A 15,568-nucleotide genomic window follows, 5' to 3' on the forward strand; every position below is an offset into this window, starting at 1 on the left:
GGTCAGAGTCTACGAAGCGATAACGCAACCCGAGCAAAAGGTTACTGTAGGCACCATGCGCTTGGTTGACCCATAAGGTAGTGTGCTATTAATAGAAGGCTCAAGAATTGGCCAGCACGTAGACGTGACCTTGCTCCAGCTCTTATTAAAAACACTATATATCTTCTCCACCCTTAGATCTTTAACTTTACTTTCACACTTAGTTCGATTTGAATATCTGGTATATATACAGATAGACGCTGATTTTGTCATGGATTCCTTAAGAAAAAAGCCTCAGAGAGGGCCAAAACGGAAAAATTACATGAAAGCGCAAAAAGGTTTTCAGATTGACTGCAAAATAATAAACAACAAACCGGTTCCCAAAAACGTAGAGCCGTGTACAGAGAGGGACTACGCTCGTCAGCTTCAAAATTGGGATGACTTGTAAGTTCCTAGAATGCAGCTTATCCCTTGCACTTCTCTAACAACGTTTAGCAATAGCGAATTTGGACCGCGAACAGTCGAGTCCCTGGAAGATCTCAAAGAGTTCATGTCTCGCCTAGGGTACGCTATGAGAGAAGGAATGGAGCCTGATGAGACCCTTTCGTGGCAGGGAATCAGATCGTACTGGAAAAAGTTTACGGCGGGATACCGGAGAGAACGAGGCGAGATATCGGCAGAGCATGTGCTATCCATCTCACGCGTTCGTGCCCTAATGCTGCATACACATATATATGCCGCCGGCCAGTGATTTGGTTACTGACCTCCTCTTTGCAGCTGATCGAGCCAAAAGGGGAGCTAGGAAAACTTCTCAATATCGTACCGGACCATGGGCCGCGGAAGCACGCCACCGCTGCCACGTTCATCTGGGTCGGAGAGTACCTCTGGGGCCACGACTGGAAGATATTTTCTCGGCCGCGCCTGCGCGTGGATCTCTGGGCGTGCCTCTCCCTTGCGGCGTATACCTCAGCCCGCGTTTCGGACTATCTCGAATCTTCGGCCCGGGGCGGAAGCGAAGTCGGTCTCTACTACAGGGTACGCACGCGTTGCCTCCGTACAAGATTGCCGGCGAAGGAGAGCTGATGAAATGTCTAGGACACTACCCTCATTGTCTTCCAAAACGAGCGCAACGACCCGGAATTTGCGTTGCAAGTGACGAAAAAACTAAAGGGGCATCATCCCTTATCTAGCAAACTGTATGCGGAACAACTCATAAGATCGTCTGGGTTATCGTATATGGACGCTGATTATTGTGCAGGCCTACCCCAGACATCCACGAGGGTGGTGTTTCCGAACGTCGACCGCTCTACATGAACCCCATGCTATTTTTCCTGGCCATCTTCTATGCAAGGGGGGCCTTGAGAGATTACCGCGGAGCTCAAGGCCTTTCCCGGCTCTTGGACCTGAAAGTCCCCCCCGGCCAGAAACAGATACTCATCCACTGGCACCAGAGCGTCCTGAACCAGCCTGTCTTTTCCGGTCCCAGCGGAAAAATCCTGACGGCGGGTGCCTTCACCAAGGAGCTGCGGCCGGCGGAGATCAGGGCCGGCTTTCCAGATCCCCCAAGTCTTCATGACTACAGGGCAGAGGGCCTTACCAATGTCGGTATGTCTTTCTCTCCATAGCGGCCTGACTAAGGTCGTGGACGTACGATCAGATCATTGTGCTCACCAGTCCAGATTCGAACCCGCTGTACTCGGACACCCGGAGGCAGAGGTTCGCGGGCCACGAGAACAACAAGATGCAGCAACAGCACTACGCGAGCAGAAACCCGGGGATCGATAGCCAAGCCGCGTACCTAGGTATGCAAGCTCGGGGAGTCAACGTTGGTGAATGTTTTCGTCAACTCGAAGTCCGATGGGAGCCGGCATTATGGCAATCTTTACCGGCTGCGAAGCAGGAGGAGCTGACCCGGTCAAAGGAGTACCAGGGAATCTTGGCCCAGATCTCGGCAATATCGGCCGTCAAACGTGGCCGCAGGTCCAGAGAAAGATTGGGCACCGCCAAGCTCAGCTTCGAGGAGAAGGACTTGTCCTCGGACGACGCCTTCGGCGTCCTCGCACACCCGGACCGTAAACTCAGGAGAGATTTGGCAGCGATGCAACGGAAGGCTCTGAGCAAGCTCTGGAAAGAGAAGTCGACGCAGGCCCAAGTCGGCTCCCGGACGTACACCTGTCGGGGGGTAGACCACCCGTTCTCCCGTCTACGGCCGATCTTGCCATTGCGTCGACAATTGGCCGATTTCCTACTTACAGATGCGTCTCTCCGAAGCCCGATCGGGAGAGCGGCACTCGATGCCCTGATCAATCTCTATAATAGCAAGACGGAGGTGGATCGCTACGGACTCGACCCAAGCCAATGTCCATGCCCAATGCCTAACCCGTAAGTCTCACGTATCCTCTATTATTTATCTACACTACCGCACCCATCATCACCTTACCTGGACTGACAAGACAAGGAGCCAATTGCATGTTTACGACTGCAGGAAGAGGAACTGCCCGTCTGCCGAGTTCTGTTTCCTCTGTAACGAGTGGTTCTCGGATCCCGAGGCCTGGGAGCAACATTGTCGTCACCATCTAGAACACGACCCTCTTCCCGTGGAGCTGGCATGGCAAAGGATCGAGAGCACCTTCTTGCCGGGATACTGTCCCTTCTGCTTATGGGACCCGTACCTTGGCGCGGCAAGTCGCCTTCATCCATTCTGCTCCCGGGACAGCTGGGAAAATCACATCCGGTCTCACGGCGTGGAGTGGCTGGCGCGATGCCCAGACAAGCGCTGTGCAGAGCCATGCGACGATGCGCAGACTTTCAGCTATCACATGTACGACGTGCATCGTATCCCGCTGGGGGTTTGCGAGGCGTCTAGAGGGAGGCTCAAGAGGGAGTTAAGCGCCGAGTTCGAGAGCAGCAGCGACACAAAAAGGATAAAAATAGAAGAAGGTCAGGTCTTAAAGACGGAATTCGTCTTCGAGTACCATACCGGACTAGTCGGATGCACTAAACACGTACCTGTCTAATTCCAGCCAGTGGCCGGAACTGGACATGATGAACATTTGGACAACAAGTACTAAAGCAGAGAATAGAAAAGAAGAACAAGATAAAAGAAAAAGAAGAAGAAGGAGAAAAAAAAAAGTCTTACTATATAGCTCATTAGTTTAATTACATGAAAAATCATTCCTACAAAAACCATGGTCATACCAAAGAAGCTAAGTAACCTGGAGCGCGGGAGGTGGCGTACCAAGTGCAGGATAGCGCTATCTCAGCACATCGGTAGGACTTGACTCTGCCTAGGCTTAAACGAACGGACGCTAATTCAATAACTAGAGGCGAAGCTCGGTCTCCGGCTTGATCCTTCCAAAGTGAGACTACATACAACTCGCGAAGATGCATACTCGTGGAAGATGTTGCCGGAAATGCAGCATTTATTCTCCAAGAACCTCAGCGATCACTCCATCGGGGCTTACAAAGACCTATGCGACAATGTTGGAGTGGCCTTCGAGGCGGTTCGGAGCGTTCCAGAGTCGCCTCAGACCTTCCCGGGCCAGAGGACATTGGTACGTACATGTATCTCTAGAGTGACGCTATCCGATCCTCCTCTAATGAGCATGAGCAGCAGCAGCAGCAGCAGAACTCTGCTCATCCCGGACCCAGGAGCTTCACATCGCAGATCGGCGAGCTCCAGGCCCGGAACGACCACCTCGCCGAGGAGCTTCGGCATGTCAATATGCAGCTGGACGCCGAAGTTCAGCTACGATTGTGTATCGACGAACAGCTGAAGCTGGCCTACGAGAGATCTGAATTTCTGCAGAAAGAGCTCGAGGCCGCAGCCCGTGGAGAGACCTATTTTCGTAACATGGCCCTGAAATACTCTCACGGTATTTCAAAGCTGGTGCCTATTCTAGCCCAGCTCCAAGAAAACCCCAGTATCACACAAGACGGGTTTATATGAATTAGTCTCCTTGCTCTTAGTAGCAATCATAGATAGTCTTTCACCTTATTAGGCGTTAGCGCTCGGAAGTTCAAAAGCGGTTGCTTGGTGTATTTAGTCCCTCTATGATGATAGAGTATTCATTTAATCAATCTTTTCCCCCGGTGTCTGCTGTGTCTGCCTGCCCGTGTTTCGGACAAAAGCAAGCACGATGCTCAATTTGCTGTAAGAGGCTGATCGCCGTTCTTTTTATACCCTCTTTTGCTACGGTCGGAATATAGACGGGCTTAGAGGCTTATATACTGTCTTCCAGTCCCCCTTCTTCTCCTCTCTGCGTCCATTTACGCAGCTGGCGTATCAGCATCATCTTGTTAAGGCTTAAGAATCAAGGAAGCCTCTACTGGGAGACCATATTTACACTAAACAAATCTAATCATCATCATCATCATCACAGCGATTAACTCCTTGGTCTATAGCATTCTGCACTAAATCAAAGATATATAATATACTAAAGTGTATTAAAATTGCATAAACTAGAATATAAGTTATAAAACTTACAACAAGTTATATAAGCTGGTTAAAAGAATGTATAAAAAACTAGACTACTTCTTAACAAAACAAAAAAGAGCTCTAGATCATGTCCAACCTCCTGCAAAGCCTGAATAGGGGAAAGGAAAAGGGGAGAGTGCTTGAGTTTCCCATTGGGGTACTGTACGTCAGTGCGACGTCCTCATCCTCGCGATAGGATTTGTTGCTTTATGAGACTCATCCCTATGCCTGGTTTGCCAGCTTTCCGGCTGCCTCACTGTCTTTATCTGCAGCACGGACTGTCTTGGTTACTTCCAGCACCTTCTTGTCTGTCTTTTGACAGTGTTTCTCAATCTTCTGAGACCATTTGTTGAAATCCTCTATAGTATTGCCGACGTATTCCTCGACAGTTTGAATGCGGGCCTCGAGCGACTCGACTCGGGTATTCAAGGACTGGACTTGTGTATCGAGAGTTTTAACGTGGTACATCAAGATCTCCCGAGAAAAATCGATGGAAGTGTCGGCTGTTGGGTGATCTAGTGACGATAAGTCCCATGTAGGGTTTGGATTGAATGCCCCTGGAAGAGAGCCTTCAGTCGGTGCTTGAGAGTTGTCAAAGGAGAAGCCTTGTTGTTGGAGGCCAGTGTCATGTTGGAAGCTTTGGGAAGAAAAGAGCAGATCGAGATCTTGAGAATTCATGTTGCTGGAGCACATGTCTTGGTCGTTTGTAGCGAGAAAGAGAGACTCGAGACTCATGGTGGTGTTGGTAAATTGGGATGCGTAAGAAATTGTATGGGGAGTAATGAACTATGGGTGACGGAGACTGGCTTTCAAAAGAAGAAGAAAAAAAAAACAGAACAATTTAATGGCGTTCCAATGCTCTATTTGTACCCGGGCTGTTGCTACACCCTTCCCCCCTCCCCAGTAGCCCAGACGAACCGACTACTCATGCCAAACTAAAGAAAGGGGAGGTTTATTGTTGGTTCCCATCCTAGAATAGGTACGTGGGTAGCGGGGTTTGCACAAAGCGCCGAGAATGGCCGGCGCCTAACTCTCGAATGCGGAATGTACGGGGAGCACGGCCAACAATAGATAGGGGTTGGTAGGAAGCATCCTGTGATTGGCCGGCTTGTCTGGAGGAAAAGCGTTTATGTGATTCAAATCACTGTCACAAGATAATGTGTTTCCATAAAAAACACATCAGGCAGAGAGCAAGAACGTCTTTACACATACACACATCTCCCAAATAGTATTGCCAGAAACGGGCCCTTCGAGAGCATGGCGGCTAAACAAGCGCCAGAAGAGATGTCTTGGGTTAGAATAAAGAAGGGCGCGTATGTGAGAGCAGGCCTGCGCGCTTATGCTTCCATGTGTGCGAGTGTGCGTGGGCGACGTCTAGTATATAACATCACGGTGAGGATTCTGCGATGGTGCTGTTCGGAGAGACTATCTAGACACATCGGCAATAGCAAGCCTTCCGATTCCTTCCTTCCCACGTTCCCACGTAACCATCCAACACCCTATCACATTCTTAAATATCAAAAAGCACCAGAAGACCTAGCCAAGATGGCCAATCGACTCAGGGTCATGCGGAAAAGACGGGCCAGGTCGCTACGAAGCAAGATTATCGAATATGCCGACCTATTCAACCTAAGAGTTGCTCTGATTGCCCAAGACGAGATAAGTGGGGAGTACGAGATATTCCAATCAAAGCTAGACAAGAACTTCCCTCCTGCGAGGAGCAATATTGTAAGACCCCCCGGGGTTGACCGGAACGGAAGCTTAGGTTAGCTGACTCAAATAGAAACCTCGGACACTGCATGTTGGTCCCGAGGACAAGACCGGAGTCGAAACGGGCGCAGCCAAGCGTGGCAATGATCTCCAGGCGAAGATGAGGCGGATAGAGAGGCAGATTTTGCAAACCAAAGTGCCCAAGCCACCTAGATTTCAACGTCCTAGTTTTTCAAAGCTAGGATTACACTAGACGGGGGACTGTAGAATAGAGCAAGCGTAATACCATAATTAAATACTTATTATTTATTAACTAATTATAAATGATATTATTCCTATGCTCTGTAGTATCTTCTGCTTAGGAGGCTCCGGTATTCCCGGTCCGACCAGTACGGAGATGGGTGGACCCGAGGTGATCATTTCATGGAGAATCCTACGAGACGGATAGCATCGGCCGCGCAACTTGCCCCACCCTCCCTAGCAAGACGCAATTCTATTCCGTCTTGAAATACGAAGTGATGAGTCCCGTTCCGTTCCGTTATCGTACAAGAGTCATTCTTTACTCTAAACTCCTCGACCATTAACCCCTTTTTTACAAGATGCTACCCGGGAATGCCACCCAGTTCAGCAGCATTTAAGGGAAAAACAAAAATCTCTTTAACATAGGCACCCCCTCCCCCTGACGTTATAGTATTCACGGGGCCGGGCTGGCTGATTATCACTCTGCAAAGGCGGCATTTGCCTCTAAGGCTGATTATGCGTTGACAAATAACTAGCTTGTTGTTATGATGGCATGCATAGACCTTGGTTGACGCCTTACTAATTGTAGCTACCGTATTGTGATTCAACGTCGGTTAACGTTTAGTGCAAGTGATCTATTACATTCCCCACCCCCGCCTTCTTCCTCTTGCCCGCCCTGGATTTGCCAAGTACCATACAGAGTCGGCCTTGGCAGTTTTGGAGCCCCACCAGGAGAGTTGTGGGGACCGCCTAGCCGAGATCAGGCTTGGCGGAAACGGCCACGTCAACTTGTATGCACAACAGGGCCATAGAACAACAATAAATTAGAAAACGGCGATGCTGGTAGGAACGAAGGGAAGGAAAGAAGAGAGGGGAGGAAGGAAGCTAAGGGAGAATGGTAGCAAAGGAAGGAGAGTGGGGGGGAGGGTGGGTTTTGATGACTGGCAAAGGAAGAGAGAGTGGGTCGACTAGGCTGAGATGGGCACTCTACTCCGCCGTCTATTCTAGCGTACCGTGCAGTCGGTACCCTATTCTGCATTAGGCAAAGTGTGCATGCAAGTGTCCTAACAATATTGCATGTCTGGCTGCTCTAAGCATCTTTTCCCTATCCTCCTCAATAATGTTGGTTTGGGACGGTGGTGGCAGTAGTGGTGGTGTGTATTCGTCTGACATTTTACAAGTGTGAGAGAGCTTAGGGCAGGGCATGATTATATGCTTGTATTGCAGTATATTGTCTCAGTTCAAGTGCTACCGATGGTAATACATTCATTCTTATTTTCTTTGTGGAAATTGCTGTATAATACAACTTATTATATCTCCTGCAATTCTTAAACCATCCCTTGGCGGCCTTGCCAGGCTTGCTTGCAGATGCTCTCTATCATGTGACTCTCTTTGTCCAATGCGGCATCTGGCATGGGTGGCCAGGTTACTCTGTGTGACGCTGTGTCGTTGCAACAGCATTGCCTGTCTCCACATCGACCATGGTGGTGCCTGGGGTACGAGGAAGAAGGCCCCATCCTCTGAGAAGACCGACCATGCCGGCTGAGAAACTCTGTAAATCTCCCTTCATAGTCTCCATTGCTAGGTCTACTCTCGCCATGAAATCATTAATCTTGCCCATCGCAATGTCGACCTTGGTAACAAAGTGCTCGAGCGTGTCTAGTCGAGACATAACAAGGGGCAGAAGCCTATCCTTTCGATAAGCAATCCAACACGGTGTCTCGGCAAAGCTGCTTACCTTCTTGTTTCCCCATCCTCGTTAGTAATAACTACTTCGGGCGGGGTAAGTGGGTAAAGCGTCGAATCTGGTGGTGTTAAAGGTGTGCTTGTCGTTGTTGCCGTCGTTGTATCTGTATCCGTCGGGAGATCTGGTAGTCCGATGGGGCTTGTCGTGTCCTCTATTTCGGCCAGCCATTCGTAGAGGAAGTAATACCCATTACTGGTCTCCTCATAAACGGAATTGGTCATATTGTCAAAATTGTGGTGGTAGTTTAATGAATCAAATTCAAATGTCTGAGTCTAATTCTAGGTTTTAGTGTGCCTCCAACAACTAGCTACTTCAGTGACCTGTCCGCAGTCCCCGTGGCATATTTGTAGACAGAATCGCCTCACCTACCCCTTCATGGTCTGATCAAGAGTCGCATTCCAGCCATCCCTGGGCTGTGCATGCCTACCGAGATGGTGGTGGCCATAAGTGGCTATAAGAGTCCGATCCTATCCTTAGATCCGCAAAGATCCACATAGAAACCCACCTCCTGACGGTATTGTTGGTGATAGTTGAGTACGTTGCTGACCAATAACAGTCTAGATGAACAGGCAACCCTCCCTTCCTTCAGTAGTCTACCCTCCGTTTTTAGAACCACACTCCCCCCGCCCCCCCCTCCTTAGGCGTATCGCTCTGGCACTATTCTATACGAGAGCACGGTATTGGCTAGATCGACGGTGCCCCGGAAGGGAGGAGGGAAGGGGAGGCGGCGTCTATCCCTTCAGCAGGGTTGTCTGTCTTTCTGTAGCAGCGTGCTAATCTGATCACAACATGCTCGGTATAGCAAGACACAAAGTCTGGAGGGAATCTAGCCCCCAACCTTTCCAAGTAATGGAATGCCGGTGTTTATCCCTTCTATGCCGATAGGCCTTTTCGTTCATTCTCCCTTCTTTCGACTATTATTAATCTCAGATGTGCCGGACAAGACTGTCGTATGGTCTCTATATGGTATATTCCTAGTTGAGAAAATCTTGGACTTTGGTTCTCTTGGAATTCTGGACAAACTCACCATTTCAGTTTCACGCTTTACACCCTCTTTCAATCGAGCCTGATCTTCTACAAGAACCCGTCCCGCTACCCCTTAGCTATGTCGACTATCACCCCAGACCGTAATCGCAATCCAACGTCTACCCCGGATGGATCGTTTCGTCTCGAGGGCAGTGATCCCTCTTCGGAAAGGGGAAATCGTACATGTCAAACCTGTACACAAGTTCGCAACGAGATGGCGCGCCTGATGCAAGACATACGTCAAATTTTACCTCAGATTGACGAGATGATTGGTCTTTTGGAGCGAGACAATCACTGCCGCAACTCAGATGTCGTAAGTATTAGCTACCTTCTTGGGAATCTTGTGGCCGCTAATCTTGGGTAGCCTCCCTTCTCACTTAGTCCTATAGCCGAGTCGACCGAGGAAGGAGCACATCGACAACTCTCGCAATCCTAGAGGCCACATCGCGAGATAAAGAAGATAAATACGGAATACTGTTCAAACACTATATATCCTAGAACCCATTGATTGAAATTGATTTTAATTGCCTTATGACTGATAATGGTATTTTTTGCCGTCCGTGTCCTGGTTTTGTATCTTTATCAACGGTAGTACTTGGCCTTATAATAGTTTTTAATATCTTATAATGATTATAGTTAAAAGCTAGAAAGCGTATACTTGCTGATCCATAACTTAGAAAAAATAAAGCTTAATAATTACTTATGATATTATATAAGAGAACATCTCTTAGTTCAACTCTAAGGATTTAATAAAGGTTATACATAGTAATCAATTCCCAGACGGTATCCTTTAAGTTGCTAGTAATCCTCGTTATTAATACAGACCATTCTAAAAAAAATAATCCTTAGTAGAACTAAAAAAAACTTTCCGAGCTAACCAAGATACCAGCAATGCTGTCTATATCTTCAAAGACAGTCTCGTTATCAGAATCTCCCTCTCTAGCAACCTGCTCTCCGGCTTCGTATGCTTCCATAAAGACCCCGAGAAGCGTTCGTACGCCGTCGACCGCCTCCTGGTGAGAACATGGTCAAGAGAGCCTAACATAACAGTACATATCCAGTGTTGATGTTGACCGGCTATATTCCATGCAGGCGTCTAACTGGTAGGGACGCAGATAGGGAACGAACAGTACTTTTGGGAGAAGGCTGCGACATGCGTGAATGACTGAAAAGGCTACCCGCTCCAAAACCATGCCATTGGCCTCGATGTCGACCATATCGAATCTGGTGAGCTCCGAGAGATAATCCTCTTAATCCCTGGCGGGGACAAAGACTTCGGTTGCGTGCCTGTTTCGATAGTATGAGAGAAGGGCAAATATGTATACGGCAAAATCACCGGGCGTTAACTCGTCGAGCATGGTATCGGCGATGGCCATGCCGAAGGCCCGACCGGTGCTACTCGAAGCCCATGCTCGGAGATGTCTAGAGGGACTTGGTTTGTTGGCCTCGAGGCATAGATCTAGAGGATTCTCGATTCTAGCAAGGTAAGTGGCCGCTTTTGCATACCTTTTCACCATCCAGAAAGACTTACAGGAACAGAGGATAGTCCATCTCGTAGGAGGCTTGAATGATGATATGTAAACATTGAATCTTGGGAGCTTGGGGATTTGATGTACAGAATCTCAACAACGAATAGAATACTTGTCGTTACAGAAATAAGTGCTTCAGATTCTATGTCAGGCCCTCGTCAGAGTGCAAAGTTGACAGGATGGGAGGGAAAGTATGTGAGGTAAGGTTCGGATAACAAGTATATCGCTTCCTAAGCCTCTCTCCTAGAAGGGGACATCTACCTCTACTTATACTGTACTTCTAACCCGGTTGAGCCCTACGGAGGCGACCTGGCTTCTTCCTCGCATCTCAGCGCCCGAATAAAACCAGGGGTTATGACGTGGGATCATGAGAGGCGTGGTTATGTCCGCATACGTGGGGCTGCAGATAAAAGGGGGTATATAAATTTTCCGGAGTGTCAAAGTACATAAGTAATATTCAAACTTACTAGGGGGTCACTGGTCAGTTTTAATAGTTATGCTGTATTTATATAATTTTTACCTTTTTATTTCTATATGGGATATATTATACAGGCGAGATGCTATAGCACAGTTTTAGGCCTAAGATATTACTCGAATATTAAATATAAGCAAGCTAACTTTACGAGAATCTGATATTATAAAGGGGAATAGTGAAGGCCTTTAAACTTGAAACAAGACCTTTAGCTTGGGTAGTTGGAAGCAGAAGTTTCTTGAAGCACGTCATATTTTTGGCCTAGTAAGTCAGCCTTCTGGGCTGCCTCTCCTAAACCTCTAAGCCGGCAGGCCGTGGCTACTCTTTTAGAAGCATGAGTTTGGTTAACCCATATAGCTAATATAGGAGCACAGGCGGTTGAAGGATCGGGAGGGGGCTTGCTGGTGGGCGAAATACAACCAGAGCACACATTATCCTCCCCTTTTTGAGAGCCTAGCGGGTAGCTGTAGCCCACACCACTCACTTCTTAAAGTGGCGGCAACTATTTATATTTGCTAATATAAATAGCTCTATGTTTCTAGGAACTATCTAGAGCTTGCTATCAAGTAAAACAACAACTAGACATATAAGCAGACCTAGACAAGCTTACAATATTCAAAGGACTATTTTATTATTGTTGCTATTATTACTATGCTCATCACTTTAGTATTCACGTGGTTTTACGCCGCTTGGCTGACCATTTTTGTCGTCTTGTTGGTTACGCGGTTTTACTACACAGGGCTACTAAGAGCAAGCCAAACCTACCAGCTCTTGATTGCCTTTTCTATCACCCTTTTACTATTCATATTCATTCTGGCTACGCTTCTTACTTTGAATATCATTACTCGAGACATAATTTCTGCTACAATCAGCATCTCCATAACCTATATTATAGTGCGTCAACTGGTATCTGCTCTGGTGCTTTAGTACTGACAGCAGGTCTAGGCGCTCTTATGTGGCGATAGTACGAAAAGACTTGCGTATGAAGCAATCGCTTCCTGGACAACAGAGTTGCGCACTAGTGGGCTTCTGTTGTCCAGTGTCTTAATATTGTTGGAGGTAGTTGGCATCTCTTTTTTGGTTTACGATTCGACCACGAACCAGGCAGCAGCTCGAGGCCTCATCATTATCGTCGTAGCATCTTTCCTTGCAGCAAGTTGGATGGTTACATTATGGGTATTCGGGTTCTATAAAAGCAACGCCACCATCCAAGCATATCATCTGGTCACGATTTCCGCGATGTGCTTGCTTCTCGTCGCCCACGTCCTCCTACTCGCCCTTTTCTATACACATATTCGGTATATCTTATGGGGGGTATTAAATATATGGGCAGTTATGCTTGTCTCGTTGCTTGAAGCCCGCGCTCTATACAATATTCGGGTTCGAAATGCGTCTACAGGGTCTATAGAGCTTAGTCGGTTATCATAAACTTGTCCGGTTTATGTAGCACCTGCCGGACCCTATCCGTTGTTACGATCTATTGTTATTGTAGCTTATTGCACGGACCTAGCGGAAGGATGCAAATCTTCTACTTGAGGTGTGGTTTGCGGCTACCGAGGATTTGCTGCGGTCACGAGCTAAGCAAGGAGTCTGGATTACGTGATGAAATCATCAGCAGCATCATGGTTCATGAGAAAGGCTTACGATAAGACGGGCCAGCTAACGGGATAAATAAAGGAGGAGATTTCTATATGTGCTATAATGTTATATTAACAACAGAGAGCGGCCTTAGAAAGGATGGTTTAAGTTAAAAGCATAAAGGTTTTAATAAAGTATTATTAGGGATTAAGGACACTCTATATGAGCGTTACTGTTCTATTGAACGCTTAACACCTTGTACAATAGACTGTAGCTCTGTTGTAAACTTGTTATTTCTGCCTTGCTTCTCTTGATACATACCATGTTTCCGTTTCCTGTTTGGACTGATCAGACCGAGAGGCTCCCGATTAGAAAGTTTAGCTCGCTCAAAGTCCACAATCATGACACGACCGTTATCAGCATCGTACAGTATATTGCGTGGTTCAGCATCCCCATGGAGAACATGCAAACTGTGAACCGCCTTGAACCCCGCGCTAACTGTGTCGACGATGGCGGCCTTATCAGCCTTGCTGGACAGATCAAACAGAGGCCGCCCAGCCCAGCCGAGGAACAAGAAATGTACAAAAATACCGCCGTCGTAATAATACGGCAAGACCAAATCCACCTTGCCAAGACAGACGGGGACATATTTTCCCTGAATAGTACGTAACTGATCGTACACTTTTTTCTCATGCTGTAGACGGTCTAGGTGGGCGTGCTCTACCCCCTTGGCGACAAGAGTATAGCCATAAGAAGACAGGCAGACTTTAAAAAGCGCGCCGACAGACCCGGATAGGTAAAGTGGCATGGCGTCGGCATCCAGGCCACGATCTCTGGCTAACTGGGCTCGGATCAGGGTTTGAAACTCGGACAGGCTGATGTGCTGTCGTTGATGGTCACCAATATTGGGGCATCCGCCATCCATGGGCCCGCCGCTCGCTAGTCCTGATAGACACTCCTGGGTGCAGAAGGCCCGGTCCTGAATTCTTGTCTGTGTTTTTTTCTGGATTTGTTCCTTGGCTGTGCCGCTCGTACCGCCTCCCCCACGACCACCCCGCTCTGCGCCCTTAGCTGCAGCGCCCGTCGAGGCAGGTGCCTTTTTAGAGGAACGCAGCAATCGAGACGTGGATGGGGAAGGGGGGGGTTCCTCGTCCTCGCTCTCGTCCTTGTTCTGGAGGCCGGTATTGCTGTCTTCTAGTCGACAGCGGGAGCGCGTCTTGATGGGCGAACGTGTGAAGCCCTTCCAGCGTTGAGCCCTGTAGGGAGATGCCCTGAGCGCTTTGCGCTCGGTCTCGGGAATGTCTCGTAGTACGTCTTCGAACTCGACAGCCCAGGTGTCCAGGCCTTCTGCGCGGTCGTGCCAGGCCAGGGGCGGCGGCCGGGAGCGAAGGGCCTGGAGCACAAAGGCGAATACTTGGGCGACGGCGGTGCGATGAAGCCGGTTCTCGTCGTCCTCCATGACATCCAGGTTCGGAACGCAGACAGAATAATATACGATGGACGGGTCGTCGGGGATATGCAGGAAGATAAACGTCTCTCCCGTACACACGTAGCCGTATTGAATGTCTTTGTCGACCATGTAAGAGAACAGTTGAGTGATAACGGCGGCAGTGAGGCGCCTCGACGCGAAAGCGAAGCCTTTGCCGTCTTGGTTAATCACGTCACGTCCTGGCTGGATTTCCTCTCTCAGACCAGCAACGACCTCGTCCCTGGTCAGCTTGTGCGGCGCCTTATACTCGATCGCAAGCGCTGGGACATTTCGGCCGTCGGATCTCCTATATATGCAGAACTGATCGGCAGGGCCCTTCCTGCCTCGCCCGGCCCTGCGACGAGCTCGCTTCGGGGCCGGGGTCGTGGCGTCGGCGCCGACTTTAACGTCCTCGGTCATAGTCATCTGCTCGATGGAATGGGAGACTGCGTCGACCGTATCACCAAGGTTCGTGTGGCTCTCGAATGTGACAGATCCCAGGATACCGAGGCGGGCACGGAGCTGCTCATCGTTGTATGCCTCGTCGACCAGCTTCTGGACGGCATTCTCAACCGTGTCACGCTCGAAATGCCGAAGGCCCATCTCGCTAGCAATGGGACGGATCAGGGACGCGACATAGTCGAGCTGGTGCGAGGATGGGAAGACGGGGTCCGAGCAGAAGGGCTGGTGAAGTGACAGCCGATCCCAGATGTTCTCCTGTCGCGTTGGATAATCGTCCCACGGAACGATGCGTCGAGGGTAGATGCGGCCGGTCGGGTTGGTGGTATCGCCCTGTGTGGTCAGCGACTTCTCGGTCACTACCTGGATAGCAAGGCTAAGTGAGTGGCAGGCCTCGAGATATTGTGGGAGCGCCTGTGGTCTTGACTTCTCGTTGCGCTTCTCCTCTTCTTTGCGTTTGCGTTGTTCTTCTTTTGCAAGTTCCTCGGCATTCTCGCGTCTGCGTTGCTCCTCTTCACGTCTACGTTGCTCCTCTGCAGAACGTTTCTCGGCTGCTTCAAGCAACGTGCGCAACCTGGCAACCTCATCACCCATTAAAGTGGTAGTACTGCAAAACAAAAGGGTCGAGATAGTGATGTTCTGCTATGGACGGGATATGGATAGGATAGGGATGGGGATGGGGATGCGACGTGACGTGACGTGACGCGATGTGGAGCTTTCTATCATTCTGTCTCTGCACCGGTACGTACTTTTCTCTTATCCCATGATTGGCTAGCTGCATAAATGCTTCTAAGCCTAAGCACGCCGTCTATTTATCATTTGAGCCTAACGCGGGGTAATGTATAAGTGCTTTCGGCTCATCCTGAGCCTCCATTTGCCTTCC

The 15,568-nt window shown here is 49.0% G+C and overlaps 8 protein-coding genes across 8 annotated transcripts; 4 read left to right on the forward strand and 4 right to left on the reverse strand.

Annotated features, from left to right (window-relative positions):
* The first annotated feature begins 134 nt into the window (after positions 1-134).
* On the forward strand, positions 135-3,325 carry F5B22DRAFT_587822 (uncharacterized protein). The gene is made up of 7 exons (XM_047973624.1): positions 135-423; positions 475-682; positions 757-1,014; positions 1,075-1,175; positions 1,238-1,584; positions 1,659-2,361; positions 2,438-3,325. The coding sequence occupies exons 1-7, from the start codon at positions 251-253 to the stop codon at positions 2,994-2,996; spliced, it is 2,349 nt and encodes a 782-aa protein (XP_047835167.1). The 5' UTR covers positions 135-250; the 3' UTR covers positions 2,997-3,325.
* F5B22DRAFT_254817 (uncharacterized protein) lies at positions 2,969-4,082 on the forward strand. Its single transcript, XM_047970032.1, has 3 exons — positions 2,969-3,249; positions 3,304-3,533; positions 3,593-4,082. Exons 1-3 carry the CDS (start codon positions 3,168-3,170, stop codon positions 3,926-3,928), a joined length of 648 nt encoding a protein of 215 aa, XP_047835168.1. The 5' UTR covers positions 2,969-3,167; the 3' UTR covers positions 3,929-4,082.
* A 398-nt stretch (positions 4,083-4,480) lies between these two features.
* On the reverse strand, positions 4,481-5,384 carry F5B22DRAFT_587836 (uncharacterized protein). The gene has a single exon (XM_047973625.1). The coding sequence runs from the start codon at positions 5,189-5,191 to the stop codon at positions 4,679-4,681; it is 513 nt and encodes a 170-aa protein (XP_047835169.1). The 5' UTR covers positions 5,192-5,384; the 3' UTR covers positions 4,481-4,678.
* Positions 5,385-6,495, forward strand: F5B22DRAFT_587837 (uncharacterized protein). Its single transcript, XM_047973626.1, has 2 exons — positions 5,385-6,184; positions 6,240-6,495. The coding sequence occupies exons 1-2, from the start codon at positions 5,714-5,716 to the stop codon at positions 6,417-6,419; spliced, it is 651 nt and encodes a 216-aa protein (XP_047835170.1). The 5' UTR covers positions 5,385-5,713; the 3' UTR covers positions 6,420-6,495.
* A 1,114-nt stretch (positions 6,496-7,609) lies between these two features.
* Positions 7,610-8,526, reverse strand: F5B22DRAFT_587841 (uncharacterized protein). Its single transcript, XM_047973627.1, has 2 exons — positions 8,145-8,526; positions 7,610-8,094 (listed from the first exon to the last, which is right to left on the reverse strand). The coding sequence occupies exons 1-2, from the start codon at positions 8,372-8,374 to the stop codon at positions 7,833-7,835; spliced, it is 492 nt and encodes a 163-aa protein (XP_047835171.1). The 5' UTR covers positions 8,375-8,526; the 3' UTR covers positions 7,610-7,832.
* A 1,507-nt stretch (positions 8,527-10,033) lies between these two features.
* On the reverse strand, positions 10,034-10,730 carry F5B22DRAFT_633218 (uncharacterized protein; the record flags this gene model as incomplete). The annotated part of the gene is made up of 4 exons (XM_047976809.1): positions 10,034-10,192; positions 10,223-10,426; positions 10,505-10,655; positions 10,711-10,730. 4 exons carry the CDS (start codon positions 10,728-10,730, stop codon positions 10,034-10,036), a joined length of 534 nt encoding a protein of 177 aa, XP_047835172.1.
* Positions 10,731-12,109: 1,379 nt separating this feature from the next.
* Positions 12,110-12,935, forward strand: F5B22DRAFT_587846 (uncharacterized protein). The gene has a single exon (XM_047973628.1). It carries the CDS (start codon positions 12,342-12,344, stop codon positions 12,606-12,608), a length of 267 nt encoding a protein of 88 aa, XP_047835173.1. The 5' UTR covers positions 12,110-12,341; the 3' UTR covers positions 12,609-12,935.
* Positions 12,936-15,539, reverse strand: F5B22DRAFT_587847 (uncharacterized protein). The gene has a single exon (XM_047973629.1). The coding sequence runs from the start codon at positions 15,277-15,279 to the stop codon at positions 12,988-12,990; it is 2,292 nt and encodes a 763-aa protein (XP_047835174.1). The 5' UTR covers positions 15,280-15,539; the 3' UTR covers positions 12,936-12,987.
* Positions 15,540-15,568: the final 29 nt, after the last annotated feature.

Source organism: Xylaria bambusicola (genome assembly GCF_022495145.1).
Source record: "Xylaria bambusicola strain CBS 139988 unplaced genomic scaffold F5B22scaffold_3, whole genome shotgun sequence".
Classification (NCBI taxonomy): domain Eukaryota; kingdom Fungi; phylum Ascomycota; class Sordariomycetes; order Xylariales; family Xylariaceae; genus Xylaria; species Xylaria bambusicola.